The following is a 21,928-nucleotide window of genomic DNA, read 5'->3' as shown; positions in this document are numbered from 1 at the left end:
TTGTGCCAAAAACTAGGCAAATTCGCTGCAGGAATACTGCGGATGATCAGACAAGTGTAGAGTGACAACGCCCTGGGCCGCAGTCCAGTGTTTATGTGGCACCAACGGTTTACGGAGGAGAGAAACAGTTTAGAGGATTATGAACCACTAGGAAGGCCAACAACAGTCCGAACAGAACGCAAGATCGAAGAGGTTGCAATGGTTGTGCGAGCTAACCGCTCCTAATCGGTAGAGACATTGCAGCTGCAGTCGGAACAGCTATGATACGTGCCACAAGATTCTGACGGATGACTTGAATATGTCGCGTGTCAGCCAGCACCGTGTCCCACGCATTCTGACACAAGACCAACGATCAGAAGTCTGACGCTGATGGAACGTTCCTGAATTGGATAATAACAAGAGATGAAACATGATGTCTCCTCTACGATCCACAACTAATGAGACCAGCAGCCACCTGGAAATCGCCGTCATCTCCAAAATGCAAAAACCCGAGGCAGGATAGGTCAAAAGAGAAAATGATACTTGAACTATTTTGAAGATCAGTGTGTATCTGTGTAATTGCCTGTGTGTGTGTGTGTGTGTGTGTGTGTGGACGTTCACATCAAGCACAGCAACCATGGGTACTACTGGTTGCCTATATTCCGGATACGAGTCATGAATATATTGACTGTACTAGTAAATATATGCAGTGGAATGAAGAATTGGTATGTAGTATTATAATGGCATGGCAATGCAAAGGCAAAATTGTAGCAAGTAATTTTGAACCATAATTGCCACACAAATGTTTTACACCATAAATTTATGTTATTAACTTGCCAGACCTTTTCCAGAATATTACAATCACTTCCTAATAACTTAGAATATAAATTTCAAATATAAGTTAATTTATTCTAGAAGATTTTTTTGCCACCGTTCCTGCAGGTGTTTGTAGACAGCAATGACAAGCAAGCGGTGCCAAACAGCTAACTAAGAATTTTAGTTTTAAAAACTCCTACTAGAGGCATTAGTAGTACTTGACTGAGCAAGGGTTTTCACTCCAGCGCATATGTCTTCGCAGTTAGGTAATGATTAAAAGATTTACAAATTAGTTCCATATAGGTGTCGATTACGTTATATGATTGTGGTTCATGTTAGAATTCAAGCTCTAAATCAACGCTAGCTGTATCTATTCCTGGTTTATATTTTAGAATCCTACGCTACAAAAAAAAAAAAAATCCACCATAGAATATCTTCTCGATGTTGTCCCTGTTGTATACATATTAGGACTTGTTAAACGATACTTTTAGAGTAAAGCTTTAAACGTATATCATTTCGAACATTTCAATAACGGTTTAAGCTTTTGAAATAAATGGTTTTGATAAACGTTTAAACATTTTACTGCAGGGGGAAGATTCATGAACCATTGAACTAAGTACATGTACGCAAAATTTCCGTCAAATAGTAATATTAAGTTGAACGTTTGTCATGGAATGCTTAATAGAGAGCACCATAACTGCTTACAAGAAATGATGACGCAAAATATGTCACTGAAACTTTTCAGAATCTTGAAAAGGGTATAATTGAAACATTTAAACTCAAAAGATGCGAGAGAGTTGCACAAAGTGCCTCCGATAGTTTTTCGGACCAATATTGTCGTGCATGTACTGTATGATTGAAAAAAAGCAGAATTTTTTTTCAATTACCCTAATACTTACTATCTCTTGCGGATATAACTGAAAGTTGTGGAGGTGTTGGTTCCAAAATTACAGTAAGACAAGTGACTTCATTCTAGATCAATAAGCTAAAACCATAAAAAGAGAGGTTACTGAACAACTATTAAATTTTGCAACAAACTTTGAAAACCTGCATCCGAAACTGTAACTTGAAAACTATTGTGATTAGTGACCATAGCAGGGTTTCCAATAAGAGACATTATCTAAATGCTAATGCTCGGTATACAAGAGTCAATGATTCCCAAAAGCCAAGAAATATCGCCTGTAGGAGTCACGCATTAAGAAGATGATCATGACAATCTTCAACTTCATTGGTATTCATTGGTAGAGAATTTTCCAATAGACAGATGGTCAAAAAGTTCATCCTTGAGATGTTTATGCATCTGTGGGTACATGGTAACTTTTGATTGACAATGGAACAAATAACCGGATTGTGCTTATCCATTAATTTTTTATCTCGAAGGAGGATGCTCTATTTGATTATATCCTTTATTCTCCCGATCTGCCGTCATTATTATCTAGTTCACATAATTTTAATTACACTTACTATCATCAATATTTTCCCACTTAATGTCTACAAAGTCATCTCGATCGGGCCTGGAATGTTCATGGATGAATCCCACAACATGCATCATCTCGTGTTCGATTGTTCCCAGTCGCATGCATCCTGGGTTGTTCAGGGTGACTTTCTGAGCTCCTCCTTGGCGGCCGACGTTTGAGCTACAACCAGCACCATCCGTGAACACAATATAATCGGGCTCATTTGTTCTTTCAATAAATTTTATACACGTAGCTTCGTGGTAGAATTTAATAGCATTTAGCACTTGCTGACGTTGGTTTTCATCTGGAATAAATAAAAATAAATAAATAAAATATACCAAAGTTTGATAATATAATTCAAAATTGCAAATTTTGTACATGCCTATGTTATGAAAACTGTAATTAATTGGAGTATATTGTTTGAAAATAACACTAGAATTTAACAAATGTGATAGGTATGTCAAGAATATGCAGGAAACAAGCGACAATTCGCTTTAAGGGTAAGAGGAAACGTTCAGATGGGAAATTTTGAAGAAAGAGTACATAAGTACAACTCACTGACTACAAATTATGTATAACTATTGAAAATGAGCCCCATTTGAACTAAGTCAATTATACATTTTGGCTATGCCCATTTTGAGAAAAAGAACAGTTCTCGACATCACTTGAAAATAGAATTAAAAATATATTACTACAGGTTTGTTTCTATGATTTGAATTTAATCTACAAGGCATGAAACTGAAGACATAGTTCCAGCGACTACATTAATAATATGTAACTCATTGAATTTATTAGCGAAAAGAAACTCGAAACTATTCAAGGATCAATTATCACATCCAATTTATGATCTACAGGTACTAGCGTCAATTACCGGCTTCGCTGATTAAAAAAAAAATAGTTATGATCTGTTAGTCAGTCAATTTTTACTATTACTGAAGTACTCTGAAACTGATGGAAACAAAGAAAATGTAATAAAAATCAGAAAATAGATAATAAGTAATCTATACAAATAAAAATTAAATATTGTGGACTAAATATGGCATCGGAAGTCACACAGTTCATCTCAGCGACCCCGAAAAGAATGGATTCGACACTAATATCAGTCATTTTTGAGTATATATATATATATATATATATATATATATATATATATATATATACATATATATATATATATATATATATATATATATATATATATATATATATATATATATATAGATAGATAGATAGATAGATAAATAGTTATCCTCCCTCCCCTCCCCAAAGTTGCACCGTCAAAGTGAAATGATAAAAATCACTAACACTATGATATGTTATAAAGTTTCATCGGATCATGATAATATTTCTATGGAACTTGCAATATAGTATAGTCTTTGAAAATTAAGAAAAAGGATAACCAACTCGTTACACCTATGTTAAAGATATGCGTGAACATGCCCACTATGAAGTCGGTTAATTACGATATTAACACTTTCATCCGTTAAAGAATTTTATGATCTAGTTCCGGAAACTATCATTACCTCCTTATGATCTGGACTCCTCGACGTAATCCTCATACGATGTAGGGTCATGTAATGCGGTTGGATCGTGCCTACGAAACGCAAGGTAATACGAAACCGAAGCTAGGTGAGCACAGACCTATCACCCTGGCGCCTGCCTTGCTCTGGCAGTACCATCCCAGGATATTAGCAATATCGCATTTTATTCATACTGTGTGCCGAGACTGGATTTCAACACGAATGGCATCATCGTCTTGCTGATTAAGAAAGAATTCATAGGCACCTTCAGCGTTCACATGCGCTCTAGTATAGCTTTCTGCTTGTTTGAGCTGGTATAGTATTCCATGCTGAATTTGAAAAATGTGTGCCTGGTTAAAAGAAGACGATGTATTCGTCGTAGACCGGGGTTTCAGAGACTCACTGCATATACTAGAAGACCTCAGATTCCATAGTCAAATGCCGTGCTTCCTTCCAAAGACGCAGAAACACAACACACAACAATGGTAAGAAAAATAAGATGGGTTGTCGAGTCCGCCAATTAAAGTATGAAGAGATCGAAGGCCCCGGGACATATTAAACCTAATACCTAGATTCCATTTATTGAGAACTTTGTGCGAATTGTTTGTGCGCTTTGCAATACAATTCGGCCTCCACTCATATTTGACACCCCCACTTCGAGTACATTGCACTAACGATGTGGGCTCTTCTTCACTAAGAAAACGAACTCCAAACTGCGGTAACCTGGAAAGATTGCGACCTCGAGCGCAGTAAAATGAAATGGGATCAGATGGATGCGGCACAGCTTTCGTACTTTAATGTATTGTCCGAAGAGATGTTGTGTGAACTAACTCTCAGCGTATACTAGCTGAAACAAGCAGAAAGCTATTCTGGGGAGCATGTGAACACTGGAGGAAGCTATAAATTCTTTTTTTTTAATAAGGAAGACGATGATTTCATTCGTGTTAAAATTGGGTCTCGCCACACGAGTTCCCGCACCTACACTCTCTGGATAAAGTATGATGTTGCTGATATCCTGGGATGGTATTGCCAGTGTAAGGCCGGTGCCAGGGTGATAGGCTGCTGTGATCATGCAGCTTCGGTTTTCTGGTACTTTGCGTTTCGCAGGCACGACCCAACCACATTCCATGACTCTACATCGTATGAGGATTACGTCGAAGTTGCCCAGAGTAAGGTGGATGGTGACTGGACTGACGATGCAGAGGATGATTAAGCGTTCTTTAGGACGGTATTTAGCCTCGATGTCCTTTCATTTTTTCCTTTTGATAGTTTGACTTTTTTGCTTCACTGTGGATTAATATCATACACGTGACTTAAAGTACAAAGATTTTTTTAAATATATAGGGGATTTCCAGAAGAATCTGAGTTTGTAGTATATTCAAGTAGACATATCAGACTACAGTTAGTCATATTTTTGGTGTTTTTCTGAGTGTCCGCTCTATCGTTACTACAACTCCAAATACGAATATTGATGGCAAAATACAGGTTCACAAAACACGCATTTTCCATTTTCCTAAAGAAATTGCTCTCATAATGTGACAAATAAACCTATGGTCTTGCTAATTGGTTATTTTATGTGCTTTTATAAAGGAAACAAAACATTATTATGAATTTACCTGTCATGTTGACACTTTCATACACAAATCCGTTTATCACGCACCACTTCGGCTTTTCGAAGGTTGGAGTCAGGGGTAACTTCCGAACGCTCTACAGGGACAACCGGAAATGACCTTCACATAATCTAAACGACCTTTGACACAGAATATGGTGTAGATTACAGGTATCTAATTTTATACCGAAAGGAGAACCATCAAAATATATACCGAAATTATGCGTGGCCACACAATTGTGATTTGAACAGTATCAGTCACTATAGAGTTATATTGGCTAGTCCAAAGACTATAGTTAGATTCTTACGAAGCTTACATAGGACTACAAGGAAAACGTCCACTTATAAACTTAAAGAGAATGATCAAAAGCTGTGAAACTATGTAGAAGTTAGAACCTCTTCCTATTCTAAATAAAAGTTTAAAATTGAAAATAAAAGGCTATAGGCACTACTTATTAAGAACACACACTGAGAAAAATCAATTATCCGGACAGCGGTATATTGTACAAATACAAGGATTCGTTATGTTTACTAAGGAAATCTGTACGGAGCGTACTTTATCCATATACTACACAGGTACTGCCTTTTACCCGCTTAGATGTTACATCATGTGGCTGCAGGATGTCTGACATCTAACAATCTTCTGTATTTTACATACGTATACGTATGTTAAATACTTCAGCTATATGTTATATACGTTCATCTGTGTGTGAGATCCAGACCGCCTATAGACACTGTTTCTTTCTCCATGGCTGACGTCATTGAACTACCGTCTTTTGCTTGCGAAACGAGGTTGTTTACAAACGGAACAGAAGAGAGGAAGGAAACAAAAGCCTGGGTAAGTACAATAGTTAACTATTACTTTAGTTAAATATTCCATTAACTATATATTCTTTTAGTGTAACTTGCTTTAATATAGTACTAAGTAAGTAATGTAGTTTATGACTACAATTCTTACTATTGTAACTCGTTAATGATTGAGGAGAATGTAATGGGTGTATCTGAATTTTGAGAAATCTTTGAATATTAATGTTTTGAAACATTTTACGTTTCAAGGTAGCAAAATGAATGTTATGTGTTTATTTATTCCGTTTTATGTGTGACGATTTATTACTTGGTGCAGATTTTCTACAGGACTGCTTAACATAATTGCTAAGAAACCGTTTTCAGCGCGAAAATTTCCTTGTTTAGAGAAGATTTAGGATTTAGATTTCTGGGCTTTCGGCATCAATGGCCTTGTTAGCCCGTCACATATGAGGGATGACTTCCCTCGGTGAGCACACTATCCGGGGAAAGGAAGGGAAGAAAGGATTGGGGGAGGAAGAAAATGGCCTGGGATCTATATATTAGGTACCGCTCCGGCATTTGCCTGCTCTGAATGAGGAAAACCCAAAGAAACCTTATTCAGGATGGCTGGACTTAAAATCTTTTGATACTTTTTCGACAGAGTTCCCCCACCGGGATCGAACCCGGGACCGTTCGCACCGAAGGCGAGAGCATTAGCGACTACGCTACACGGGGCCACTTGTGTAGTCTAGATAACTCATTTTACTAGGATACTTGCAAGATTTTTTTTTTTGCTTTTAGTTTAACACCCCATGATTGTACAGTTCACAGCAAAAAACCTGCAACATGACCATGTAAGTTTATTGTGAAACGACGAAGTCTTTTGCTACAAAATAAGTGTGCAGGGGGGACCCCAAGGTTTCTCCTGGCGTGATTCATGCCACTTAGACGTTATGTTGATTCCCTGGGCTGTTAGGCGTAGTTTCACAATAAACTTATATGCTCATGTTGCAGGTTTTTTGCTGCGTACTGTACATCAATGTAAGTGAAAAGGGGACGATGAGATACATGATAATGGTGGAATCAAGAAAATGTAAGGAAACTGAAAAGTCTTAAGAATAATCACACGCACAGTGTTCACCAAAAGCCTATTTGTCGGGAGCAGGAATCGAACCAGGGACCTAACGGGTCAGAGGTAAGCGCTCTACTACAGAGCTTTTCTTGAAGGTCATGTTGAGTTGAGTTTTGGCGGGTTTGAATTCGTGAACTGTCAGGCACTGCTTGTGTCCCTGGTTTCTGTCTGTGATGTTTCCTGGCTTTGGGCTGTGACGTATTTATGTTGAGGAGTACCAACGCAGGCCGCGTGATATACTGTAGCTACAACACAGCTTCAAGAGCTACGAGTGCCAGGTGTTTGAATTTCAGCTTTCGTGACGACGTGACTAATGCAGTATAGTACTAGGTTCCAATTCTGTGGCTGGTAAAAACGGTATATTACTTTCGTGGTGTGGTAAGAAATACAACGTAGTAGTTATTAGTTTAATTAGTGTTTCTTCATAGTATTGTTTCACTATTTCTAGAAGGAATTACGTATTAACGAAGTAATGAATAAGCAAAAGCACACTTTGATTGACGTTTACTATTTCTCATACTCCATTGAGAATGTTTTGACCCTCAGTTGCGCAAACATCCAGTGTGCGTTTTTTTTGTTTTTGCTTACACTGCCTTACAGATGAGCTCCCTCGTGGCTAAGTGGTTAGTGTACACGCCTTTGGCATGGGACACCCGGGTTCGATTTCCGGCCGGACCGTATATGGTTCGGATTCCACGTTAATCTGTAGGTCCACGTCTCATACAGCCTTGCTGCTGAAAGGAACGTTAAAATCAACTCAGCACTGCTTTACAGATGCAATTCTTCGATTCCGAGTTCGAATGAAGCTTTTCACGGGCAGGGGGCGACTTTTATATATACAATCCAAGCATTTTAGTTATCAGTTATCAGCATTTTAGTTAGTGATGCAATATATATATATATATATATATATATATATATATATATATATATATATTACAAAATTGAAAGTGACTATGTTTGTGACTCTTAATCTCTTAGGGCCGCGGTGGTTCAGCGGTAGAGCGTTCACCTCTGGTGCTTGGGGTCCCGGATTCGATCCCAGCCCCCGCCAAATGAACTATGTGATGGACAAACACCGTGTGCATGGGTTTCCTCGGGGTTCTCCCGTTTTCTCCCACTTTCTTCATTCCACCATTTCATTCATTGCTCATCATCACCGTTTCCTTTAGCCTAACCGGCATAAATGTGGGACGTAAAACTCAAAGGTTTCATTTCATTTCATTTTTTCTTAATCTCTTGAACCATCCGACCGATCTCGATCAAATTTCCAACGTAGATGCGGTTCTGGCCTGGGAGTGTTTTTAGCTATTTACTTTGACAGTAGAAATTAGGGGAGGGGAGGAGGGGGAAAGAAAAAATAAACAAGACTTAATTTACTTTGAAGTGTAAACGTGCGAGCGTTTTCTTCTCTCTCTCTCTCTTTCTTTCTTTCTCTTCACTCCTCCAGTCTCCTCTCACTTTGATTTCACGATTTCGCACTCTGATGAAAAGTATTAAATACCGCGAGGAAAAGTACTAATATAAAACATCTCGTTTAGGCGCCCCTCCAACCACGTGCCCGGGGCACATGATTTGCTTGCTCGCCCATAGCTGCGGATCTGTGAGCTACATAAGTAATATACAATGCTTACGTAATACTTTGAGTTATAAATACTATTAAGAAAGGAAGAATTGCATTTTTTTAACTTTCGGAAAGAAGCTACTATGGGATTAAAGATAAGGTAGGAAAGGCAACACATTTGCATGCAAATGAAGAGAAACACATTCCAGTCTATACTTTCACCCAGCAGACATTGTTTGGAACCAAAAAATATTTTAATTTTTGGAATCTTGTACTTAGATTCACAGCGGAAGCGACAAAATAACTTGACTCATCCATTGTAGCTCTACCCGCAACCAGTGTTGCCAAAATGTTGACAATAAGTTTGCGAAACGAGATGTGTCAACTCCAATTTTGGGTGAAAAGTCGCTATAAAAAATAATCGAGAAATTCATTGCCTATAAGCATTGTTTTAAAGTCGTAGATGTAAACTAAACAATATGTTCTACTCACTGGCGCAAATCCCGGGGGGATGACGGATACATGTCCCCTCCAATCTTGGAACTGAGGGGGACTTCTCCCCAATAATCCGATTTGAAATGTGTTTTCTGGGAGAAATTTGATGATTTTTGTCCGATTTCTACAAAGGAACGTGAGATAAAATAGACGTCCCCCAGAATAAGCCTCAAATCTGCAGCCTCCCAACGCTGAAGACAACTCTGATCCTCCACAACATTGTTTTTCAACTTCATAAGTATTTTGGACATCGCAAAAAAAAGTATGGTAATGGTCTAACCCCCCCCCCCAATGTTGAAGACAGATTTGCGCCGCTGGTTCTACTCACATCTTTGTAAACAGGGCGCAACCAATCCTTTAATTCAGGGATCATTTCAGATTGTTTCGGGTACTTTTGTTCATATTGTGGAGTCAAAATAGTTCCGAAATAATTAACACTACAGTACTTACGTTAAGCAATTTTTTTGCAAAAGAAAAAGTGCAGAATAATTAAAAGACCCCAAAGGACAAATATAACAAACACCCACTTCGCCCTTATTCACGCATCTATAGCTAATCTTGTTGCTATCGGTAATGATGTATTACGTGTGCCTCTCAACGGAAACTCTGCGAACTAAAGGACATTAAGTTTGTAGTTGTTCTTCGTTAGAGGGCAAGGGTAACATAACAATGCAGGATTGTGGGGCAGTTGGTACGCTGTATTTCCAAACTCTTCATCACTTGCGCTGATTAAAACAAACAAACAGAAAAAACGAACGTAAAAACTGTTTTGAACTAATAATGCTTCTCTACAGATGAACAGTTTGTTTGTAGCAAAAATTCGCCAAATTTGTAAGTAGCCAAATCGTCATTTCAAACTCACCCAAAAAAGTCTCCAACCGGAAAAATTATTTTTTGTCGCGATCGTAGGGCGACCATACGTCCCGTTTTGACCGGAACAGTCCCGTTTTAGAGGCGTGTCCCAGCCGTCCCGTCAGTAGATGGAAAAAAGTAGTATTCGTCCCGTTTTATGTAAATGAAAGAAGTAAAAACAAACCCAGTACCTTTACTCCTTTTAAAAGTATTAATAATTAATAATAACAAAGAGGCAAAAATTCAACTGAAATTCCCTATATTAAACATACTCTATAGTTTGCAGTACTGCTCGAAAGGCAGCAGAGGTTGTTTGTTGGTTGTGTGTTGAACAAACTTCAACGTGTCTTTCCTTTTTCATAAGTACCCGCTCTGTAACAAAGAGAGAGAGGGGGGAACTCTGATATCAAGGCACTGATAAGAACAAAGATAGATCTAAAAGTCTATTGTTGCCAGAACCTGTCCCGTTTCTAACTGAAAATTTTATGGTCACCCTACGCTATCGTTGAGGTCGAATTCCCCTGATTTAGCGACTTTTCCCAAAATTCGCAACATTGACCCCCACCGAACAACATCCCGTCATCTTTAGCCTAGCCAGCATAATAGTGGGACGTAAAACTTAAAGATTTCATTTAATTTCGAACAACACCCCCAGAAACCTACTGTTATGCCATTCCCAAAACACCCTTTTGTACAGTTCTCCCTAATCGAAAAAAAATGTAAATAGCAGGGTTCATACATAAATATGGAACTCAATTTCCCTGAATTTTTCAGGTTTACCAGGTATTAATTTGCAATTTCCATGTCTAGTGGAAGAAACTAATAATACGAGAACACACAAATTTTAAGAATACTATATTTATATATTTGAGAATGCCCACCCTTCTCCCTAATGAACGATTGCAATTAAATATTGAGTCACAAGAAAATAAATAATTAAAATAAATAAAATTTAAGTTAAAAATATTAAGTTGAGAAGCCTACTAAGGGAATTAATTAAATACTTTTGTTCTATACTTGAATACATTCAAAATATACAAAAATATTGGGTTGGGGAAGAAAAAGGGCCCGCGAGATTTTAACTGATTCTTGTAGTACCCGACGACAGAAATCGATTACTGAAAGAATTTTCAAAATCGGCGCAGGCAAACATGGAGAAAATCATATTTTCATGTACCGGTTCAAAATGGGGAAGAAAAAAGGGCCCGCGAGATTTTAGCTGATTCTTATAGTACTCGTCGAGAGAAATCGACTAGTGAAGGAATTTTTAAAATCGGCGCAGGCAAGCATGAAAAAATCGCATTTTCATGTACCGCTTCAAAATGGGAAAGAAAAAAGGGTCCGCGTGATTTTAACTGGTTCTTGTAGTACTCGTCGAGAGAAATCGACTAGTGAAGGAATTTTCAAAATCGGCGCAGGCAAGCATGAAAAAATCGCATTTTCATGTGTCGGTTCAAAAAGGGTCCGCAAGATTTTAACTGATTCTTGTAGTACTCGTCGAGAGAAATCGATTAGTGAAGGAATTTTCAAAATCGGCGTAGGTAAACATGAAGAAAATCCCATTTTCATGTACCGGTTCAAAATGGGGAAGAAAAAAGGGCCCGCGAGATTTTAACTGATTCTTGTAGTACTCGTCGAGAGAAATCGATTAGTGAAGGAATTTTCAAAATCGGCGCCGGCAAACATGAAGAAAATCACACTTTCATGTACCGGTTTAAAATGGGGAGGAAAAAAGGGCCCGCGAGATTTTAACTGATTCTTGTAGTACTCGTCGAGAGAAATCGATTAGTGAAGGAATTTTCAAAATCGGCGCAGGTAAACATGAAGAAAATCACATTTTCATGCACCGGTTCAAAATGGGGAAGAAAAAAGGGCCCGCGAGATTTTAACTGATTCTTGTAGTACTCGTCGAGAGAAATCGATTAGTGAAGGAATTTTCAAAATCGGCGCAGGTAAACATGAAGAAAATCACATTTTCATGCACCGGTTCAAAATGGGGAAGAAAAAAGGGCCCGCGAGATTTTAGCTGATTCTTGTAGTACTCGTCGAGAGAAATCGATTAGTGAAGGAATTTTCAAAATCGGCGCAGGCAAACATGAAGAAAATCACATTTTCATGTGCCGGTTCAAAATGGGGAGGAAAAAAGGGACCGCGAGATTTTAACTGATTCTTGTAGTACTCGTCAAGAAAAGTCGATTAGTGAAGGAATTTTCAAAATCGGCGCAGGCAAGCATAAAGAAAATCCCATTTTCATGTACCGATTCAAAATGGGGAAGGAAAAAGGGCCCGCGAGTTTGAACCGCTAAGAAAATTCTAGCCCGTGGCCATGTGTATCACATATCTCACCAGTTCATAATAAAAATTTTGAACACAAAATTACGGTCGTCCGTGTGACGTACTCCCAAAAGGCCTAATGTATATCACCCACCTCACATTCAATGAAACCACATCCGTGTAGAATTTAGAAAGGAACTTCTTATGATGTATACTGGATGTCTCAAAAGTTCCCTGACATAGGGTGACTCTGTTATTATCAGAGTTACAACAAAATGTAAGAGGTAAAAACATCTCGAAATATGACGTTTTCAATCTTAAGTGAACACTTTTTAAAAAATCGGACGAGATGTTTGTGCTGTATACTATTTATGCACCCAATTTTAAATGAAATGCAACGTGGTCATTTACCTGGCCTGAATGAAGTTACTGATTGAAACGGAGGCTGGCCATTGACATGTTAGCGTAAAAGACAGTAACTTCACTCACTTATGTTTTGGGTCCAGGGAGATGGCAACGTTGCATTTTCATTTCACATTGGGCGCATAAAGAGTGTACAGCGCAAACGAGTCATCCGATTTTAAAAATTCCTTCACTTTAGATTGAAAACATCATATTTGGAGATGCTTTCCTCTCCTACATTTTGTTGTAACTCTGATAATAACAGTTACCCTATGTCAGGGGACTTTTGAGACACTCTGTATATCTTATTTAATGTATGTTTGATGTCACTATAACTGTAGTATAATTTAGTTTGTTTAAATTTACAATTTAATACAAGTAGATTCGGATTTACATGCGTAGGATTTTGTATGCATCTAACTAATGAATTCTTTTATTTTCATGCTTAACTTAGTGACTTGGCTTTGGACTGCAACTGATTATTGTAACCCATTATTGTTTGAGAAGAAACAAGATATCCGAATCTTCATTTGGAGAAATTAAAGGTCTATTGGAAAGCTGGGGATTACAATCATTACTTTCTACATTTCAAGGTGCGTAAATTATATATTCTGTGTTTATTGTTAAATTACTATTACTAATATTGGGTTTAGAATCAATCACACTTCATGATATTTTATGGGGATTAAGATGGGTGCCGGATAGATAAGTATTTGAGCGTCAGGCTCTTATTTCTTTTCAATTTAATATTTAATCAATGATTATTTTTCTCCCTCATTATTCCACCAAATCGTATTCCAAGATAATCAATTTTCATTACTCATTTGTGACCTTCAGCCTACATAGCATATTCGTAGAACGTAAAACAAAGATTTCCTGTTATTTTATGTTTCTCTTTTCTCCATAGCTGTGAAAAATAACACCTTCAGCATCATAAATTTGTATGCTACTTGCCTGCTTTCGCCTTTCAGCCGTCTACTCTTCGGACATCACGAAGAAAAGCAGGTCTACTTTGCAGTTCCTAGTTTTGAAAGGATGTGACATAACATAATGATATTGGTGTGCGATGTTCAGTACCATAGATAAAAAACAATGCTAGTAAACAAATCGAGTAGCAATTGTATTTTTTTTTTTTTTTTTTTAGCTTACATGCCTTTCAGACCGGCCATTTTATACAACATGTATGAAATATACGTTGTATTATATACTATACGTTACTCTATATGAAATATATTCTGAGGTTGTGTTTTGGGGAGCGTTCACCTCTCCTGCGTGAAGTTCCTGGATCGATCCCAGCACGTGCTAAATGGGCTTTGTGTTGGAGAAATACTGTGTGTGGTTTTTCTCGAGGTTTTCCCGTTTTCTCACATATTTTTCATTCTACTATTCCATTCATTCTCACCATCGTCTCCTTTAGCATACCCGGTATAATCGTGGGACGTAAAACTCAAAGATTTCATTTCATATAAACTTTGTTGCAAAGTAACCTGATAGCTGAAGATACTTTGCAACAAATACAAAAAAGAAGTATTTTCAACATATGAACATAATGTTTCTGTGCAATGTTTTCTCTCCTCTATTTATACATTTTACTTCCTACACAATACTGCATGCAGTCTACAAATATTGAGGTTGGACTTACGGTACCGGTGTCAATAGTTAGTACGAATTATCGATATTTGTAAAGAAAATTGAAAAACGAATTTGGGCGTGATAACTAACATCGTGGTTGAAGGAGGAGTCGCCTGAACTTAGCAAAGAGTGATAATGAAATATCCACTACTAATTGAAACTGTAAAAATTTTCTAGTAAAGTAAATTTTGAATCAATTATATTATTATTCTTAGTCTCTGTACATATTCATTTTAGAGGTAATTATCCCAAATCGGACTTCCGAAGAAACTTATCGAATCGAATTTTTTGACCAAGCTGATAGCGACTACTCCCAGTCACGACCTAATTAGTTTTTTAGTTTCGTTAGAAATAAGAAAAGAAAGAGTGAGAAGGGAAAGGAGGGGAGAGAAGTAGAAAGAAATAAGAAAAGAAAAGGAAAAGGAGAGGGAAAAGGAAAGATTGAGGATTTTAAAGGAGAATGGATTACTGGATGATTTAGGAGATATAGTAATGAATTCGAATGGTTATTATCCGGTAAATCGTTACAAATACTATTAGTGGAGAATCAAATTTGAAGTGATGTGGAATAGACACATGTTCCCTCATACCACCCAGACCTAGCTCCAGGCACCACGTTCGTGGGGTTGCCCAGACCTAGACCTGGAAATGAGAAAAGTGAAATTTAATTCTTTGTAATTTAATCTCAAACCATAATTGATAACTATCCAATATCTGAACTCCATGATCTGAGATCGACCACACATATGAATTAGTTAAGAGAAAGAAAAAAAATAAATATAAACTCAATATAAAATTTATGTATCGTCTCAACAAGAGTTTCAACTTCCTGGAAGAAAGATGTCGTATTTAGGCTCATCCCGTTATTTTGTCTCACTCCTAGAGCCGACTTTAAATTTGTTAGTGGCGGTCTTTCATGACGTAGGTTATTTACCTTAACACACACATATTAAAACATGACACATATATTATAGATGTTAATATGACAAATGATATTACTAAAATTACTTAAATTAAATCTATCATGCATTCACTCGCTCACTCACTCAGGACAGTGTATATATGTTTAAAGGAAAACCAACTAGCTACAAGGGTACAAATAGCTTATTACATTCATAGTGAAAAGCAAAAATAATTACAAAGAAAATCTTAAAAGCACAAGTTCTTGGTTCTATATTAATAGAATACATAGAGTTATATTTTAGTAAATTTTTATATATTCAAGCATCTTGACAAATAAAAAAAAATAATTACATATATTGTATCTTAGGCATGCTAAAGCAAATTATGATTTGCGACATACGCAAAGAAGACACTTATTTCACTTTTAAAAAAATGGACAAAGAGGAAAGAAAAGAAAAAAAATTTTAGGTGTATTAGAACTTATGAGTCTCTACCTCACGTCGAGCAATAAAATAATAATTCTGAGCGTTCAAATTACAAATCACGCACTACTCGTAGTGTCCAAAACATTTCGCTCCATTTAAGTTAGTTTGTATATATATATATATATATATATATATATATATATATATATATATATATATATATATATATATATATATATGACTATTGGTTTATAAAACCATTCATCAACTATTTTCAGTTTGTGACAGTACTCGCATACTACAATGTTTATACCCATCTAGGGATTTCACCAACAACATTTGGTCAGAGGAGAATTCTCCTCTCGGTTCAGTCCATTCCAGGTTACTAGTTAGTCATTCATCACTGGGACACATCATAACACTTTATTTGTGAATTACTTATAACTTTTACTCATAGTATTTATATTTGAGAAGATCTTCACTAGTCGGGAGGATTGTGGTGATTTATATCGTGGTAAAACACTGGTTAAGTCATAGGATACACATTGGAAAACGGGGGGGATTCTCGGTACACTTTCCAAAAAAAAAAAAAAAAGAATTTCTGGTTGATCACTAAAGGATAATATTTGTCGAGGGATTGGATTATGTTTTAGACCTGCCGTTATTTTGAAATGCATGCCATTGAAACTATTTACATTATTGATTACTAATTACATTTATGCAGAACAAAAAGAAATTATTTAAGTTCGCGGCGGTATTCCTTAAAAAGAAAATTAGACTACATCATTCCATTCGTCGGAAAACATTACTTAAAACCCATGGCAACCAATAAACGTATGGGGCAGATGCGGTGCTCTTACATATATCCATATTATAAATTTAACATTTTCATTTCACTTTAATATTCTATATTTCATACATATTTACATTTCGACGTCTCTCTCTCTCTATATATATATATATTTTCAATACACGCGCACACATTTAATTACATAACCCCAACACTAATTTGTCCAAGAAAGTTGCAACATTACACCAAGAAACAAAACTTCCGACGTATCATCATAAAATATTATTTTCATTTATACCGCGCGTCTAGTAATTTTAAATTTTCACGTATCCAATTGGAGAGTAGATCAAGGAAAGAAAAAAAATTGTGAGGCAGGCACGTATTACAGAACATTTCTAAATACATGAACATATATAAACAAAACAATTTTTATCTTAACTTTGGGCCCAATATTACAACAACATTCACGGAAATAAACTAAATGGAAAGTGACCACTGGATAAAAAAAAATCCCAGACGGACAATGGTGAAGGAATGAAAGTGGAAAATTACGGTGTACCGAATCGTTACTCACCCCGTCGATGGGTCAAATATAATGTAAACCCAGTCCCTAACTATTTCATCAAACGAATCGTGTCTTGAGATGTCTCAGCTGGTCATTTCGTTAAAAAAAAATTATACATTAATTCATTGATATATCATACTTTCAAAATCGGGGGGGGGGGGAGTTGAAAATTAAAAAAAAATCTCGAAGTAAGAGGGAAGAGACAAGAGAGAGAAAGCGGCGCCAACGAAAGAAGAAAGATTAAAGTACTACTCACTACACAGAAGAGTGATCGAATTTAAATATATAACAACTCATAGCCAAAAATATTCACACATGCCGAAAGAGGGTGGTTTACTTAAATACGTAAACTAGGAGGGAGTCCTGCTGCCAAGGATGCAAGTTCTGTGTCCATCAGATCCCAATCCCACAAGAGTTTGCTTCTAAGATTGAAATCCGATCCCCGTATCCGGCCCAGACCAGCAGGATAAAAGGAGAGGGGGAAGGGACCAGGTAACTGCGTCCCCAATTTTGAAATCTCTAAGAAAGAAAAAAAAACATTCGACCCCTCAGAAGAACTAAGAAGGTTCAAGGACAGTAAAGAAACTAGAGTAAAAGTAATAGCTAAGATATCCCTAATTAGTGATTTGCAAAAATAAAAAAAAATAAACTGAATTTTAGATCGGTGATTTCAATGACCAAACATCACCGATAGCTCCCCTTCGCAGAATGCGCTAAATTCTGAGGCATCGATTAATTTCCATCACTATCTAGTTTGAAAACTGAGAAAAGAAAACGAAAATATTCAAGGGGGGAGGGGTCGATGCCCGGGTACGGTATAATAAATTCCAATAACTAATTGTTTTAATTCTGTAACCCTGTCAGAGCTGTCGCCTTCATGAATATTGTAAACTAGCCCGAGTAAGTAACGTGGAAAAGAAAAAAAAATCTCAGAGTCAAAGGATATTCTCTTTCATACCCGACTGTAAACATAATTTACAACAGCCCAAAACGCCAACTATTTGGTATCGTAATCGATGAACAATTACATTTAGTTAGCCATTACATGATGCTATCCCTACCTTGCTGTCAGACGAAATTGTTATAAATAAATACTACTGTTATGGCTCAACTGCGAAGTAATAATACATTCTGATATATAACTCGCCTACCTTGTCGAGTGGTGTCTCGGTGTGGAGGTCAGAACTCGAAACGATTCTCACCACACATTTACGTTTCATATATATATATATCATCCTATGGCTAAAATACACCGGGCCTATGTATACACTATACGGGTGTCCTATCATCTATTCACTTTTACTACAATATTCATATTCAAATAAATATTCATATATTCATATCATCATTTTTTTTCATTTACTACGACGTTATATTTTAAAAAGAAACACCCTGTCTCCTCTATCTACGCCCAGCCTATATACACATTTCATCATAATACTTAAAAAAAATCTATAAATCGCGTCCCGACCAACACGCAAGAAACATTACTCGAACCCAAGACTTCTTTGCCACACAAACCATCCTATATCTTACTTCGCAGCGGTTTTAAGACAATTCTCTATATAGAAATATTCACAAAAAAATAAAATATGTGCGATAATATTGCTGAATGTGATAGCATTCTGACAGCAACAATGAAAATTATTCTGCAACTGCAAGAAAAGAATTGGAATTCAATATCTTAATTTCAAAACGGAAATAGCATCACATTGGCTGACTTCGGTTAAGAATCTATGCATAGTTTATTTACTTAAATATTTTCATTACTGGATTACACAGAATGTTGTAGTTTTCAGAATATTAAAGTGTCAAATCACATTATCCAACTATCTGTTCATATGGGCCGAAAATTATGGTTACTCGGTTATAATTCGAAAATAAAGGTCAATTTTGTGAAATCTAAATCACTAACTGGGTTCAATGGTAAAATATGCACGACTGATAGTACGAAATTTCGACACAAGGGCGCTAGTAACGATTTGTTCGAAATGTAACCACGAAATGAGACCTTGTACTCAGGATTATTGTACCATACCACGTTCACTTTCAAATATTGTTTATAAGTTCATTTAATGACGGAATATGAAAATCGCATGGTAAATACTACACTGTCCATATTTAATTATCTCACACTCCCAATCACTCACTACCACAATTACTACTACAAGAAAATGTTTACTACATTACGAATATCTACATGCCACATCTACGTATACTACACACTACATTAATACATGTTATACTAATAAATATACACAAACAACCTTCAAATTTTACCATTTTAATTCGGCTCTATCGGTTCACGAAAGGAAAGGGAAAGAAAGGAACAGGGCCAATTGGCCCTTGTATTCACTAAATCACATTCTTAATGCAAACTATTCAGTTAATACCCAAACTATTTATTGGAAAATATATATAGGCCCCTTTCCTGAAGGGAAAGAACCTTATGATAACTATGCTTTCAACCCATCCCTGCTGGAAACTATCCCAATTCGGGATGAAAACAGGAGCCCTGAGAGTTAACCTAAGCCATCATTCTAATGTTACCAAGATTGCAAAACTCAAAATACCGCCATGTGGGTTAGTAAAAAAAAATCACTATCTATAGTAATAAATTACTACACGGACAGGTCTTGACTGTAAATGATATTGGGAGGGGTGAAAAGGATAATCCCTGAATTGAATTTACTGAGTCAAAGCAAATGAAGATTTTATCACACCAAATTAACCGTACTTAAATGTCGAACCTGTCCACACTAAATATTTACATCCGACATGGCGTCCTGTGGTTCTGGCTATATTTCACTAAGATTTTATCCTGTTTTAACTGTTAAAATTTTCTAAATTTGAGCTCCTGTGCTTCCTGGTAGTGTAGTTTTTTACCTGGATATACTATTTACCTATCTCACACGGTTTTACTGTTAAATTTCTTTCATATCTGCTATCCGATCGAACGCACAGCTTTCTTTCTTCGGTCGACGAGGTAGAGTGAAGATGATCGCGCCTTAATCTGTAGCGTGGGTAACTGCACCGATCAAAGTAAAGCTTTTTTGGCGGTGGAGTATTTAAAACGAATAAAAAATGGTAAAATCTGGATTGAACCGGATCTTTAGATGAACATTGGTACCAAAAGAGGGGTGAGGAGAGTCCAAAATATTGTGCCAAAATTTAGATTGGCTAATTATTCTAAACTTCCATCCAATGGTGGGACTATATTTCCGAATAGCACTGACACCGTGAGATTTGTAATCGTCCATTTAAAATATGCATATATGATTTATAATTAGTTAATAGATAAATAAAGATATGAATCCCCAAAATACGATTCCTAAACAATTTTTTACCGTCTTCCATGTTAATTTGGAATAAAATAACGAACAAATAAATAATTTATATGGATCGAAAGAAATTTTTGCTAAATAGGAAGTACAGTCAGTGCAAAAATTTCTGGGATCCTCCCATCAAAAATATCATTACATTAAATTGTAATGTTCCATTACAATTCCCCGGTGTCATTAAAAAAAATTTTTGTTAGGATAACGAAATTTTGGTTGGAGAGGATTAACATGTATTAATAATAATGAACTAACTAGTCATTCATACACTCAAGCATTCACTTAAATAAGAACAGTGTTAACATTTACTTTGGGTACTGTGACAAAAGTTTCTTTTTCTTATCATCAGTGCAATTGAAGAGTTTGAGATTTTGAAAATTGTGAGTTCCGATACTTTCACCTATTAAGTTATGTAATACTGCGCTTTTTTTCACGACAAAGGGGCCAGTGGTGTTTGCATAGGAATAGAACGGACGGAAAATCCAGCTGAGAGATCAAGAGACAACCCGTAGGATTTCACTCGCTGACTGACGTATTTGACGACATTAGGATCTAGTTTCTCGATTATCACTCCCTTCATTTGTTAGAATTCTATTTCCGCCATTATTCTGTATTTGCGACGGGGCCGGATTCTGAGGTCTATTTCCACTATTATTATTATTATTATTGTTACCGCCTTGGCCGTTACCACTTTCTCTTCTCCAATACGCCCCGCTAAAGCTCCTCCGGTTATCGTCCCTGTTAGGGTTCGATTCTCCAGCAGTACGGTCATAGGGGCGATAACCTCGGCTATTATTAAACATAGGCCGGTTACGGTACGGACGCCGACCATAATTTTGGTTGTTTTCCAAGCCACACCAACTTGGATAACGAGATCCAGCCTGGGTGTAATTCAGAAAATCTGTTTGGCAGCTGGCCGTTGCCTTATTCTTAGTAGGTTTTAAGATTTTAGCTTGCCGGGCGAAATACCTCCTTGGTGGGCCGCCAGTTTCTTTCCCACACAGAGCAGCTAAACGTGAAGTCACTTCTCGCACAGTTTGGCATAAGTGGGAAGCTATAGCCCGCGACTCATCCGGTGGAAGAGCATTTATGATGATATCCACGAGTTCAGCTTGTGACGGATTTTCTGCAATTTGGTAGTATAATTCAATGATTTTCCAGGCATAGTCTAGAAGGGACCCATACTTAGCTCGGTCGTACCTTAAGGATTGGAGGGTACGTTTCTGAAGCCTTTCGATATGTTCATTACAATATTCCTCTTTAAAAAGGATCAGAAAGTCGCTGTATGTATGGATTCTATATTTGACGGATGCAAACCATGCGCCTGAAGCTGCAACTAGACGCTTCTCTACTATCTGTAAGCGTTCTCTTTCCGTTAACCGATACATT

General features: G+C 36.8%; 1 protein-coding gene across 1 annotated transcript in view; it reads right to left on the bottom strand.

Annotated features, from left to right (window-relative positions):
• Positions 1-21,928, bottom strand: part of LOC145660786 (uncharacterized) — a 126,129-nt gene that overhangs the window by 67,892 nt on the left and 36,309 nt on the right. Inside the window, exon 3 of the mRNA XM_081726194.1 lies at positions 2,260-2,556. Coding sequence (XP_081582320.1) covers positions 2,260-2,556 — 297 coding nt within the window. The remainder of the gene's footprint in view (positions 1-2,259; positions 2,557-21,928) is intronic.

This window comes from Thermobia domestica, chromosome 9 (assembly GCF_964235325.1).
Source record: "Thermobia domestica chromosome 9, izTheDome1.hap1.1, whole genome shotgun sequence".
Classification (NCBI taxonomy): Eukaryota; Metazoa; Arthropoda; class Insecta; order Zygentoma; family Lepismatidae; genus Thermobia; species Thermobia domestica.
The sequence above is the reverse complement of the archived record's forward strand: the minus strand, read 5'-3'. Positions and strand labels throughout refer to the sequence as shown.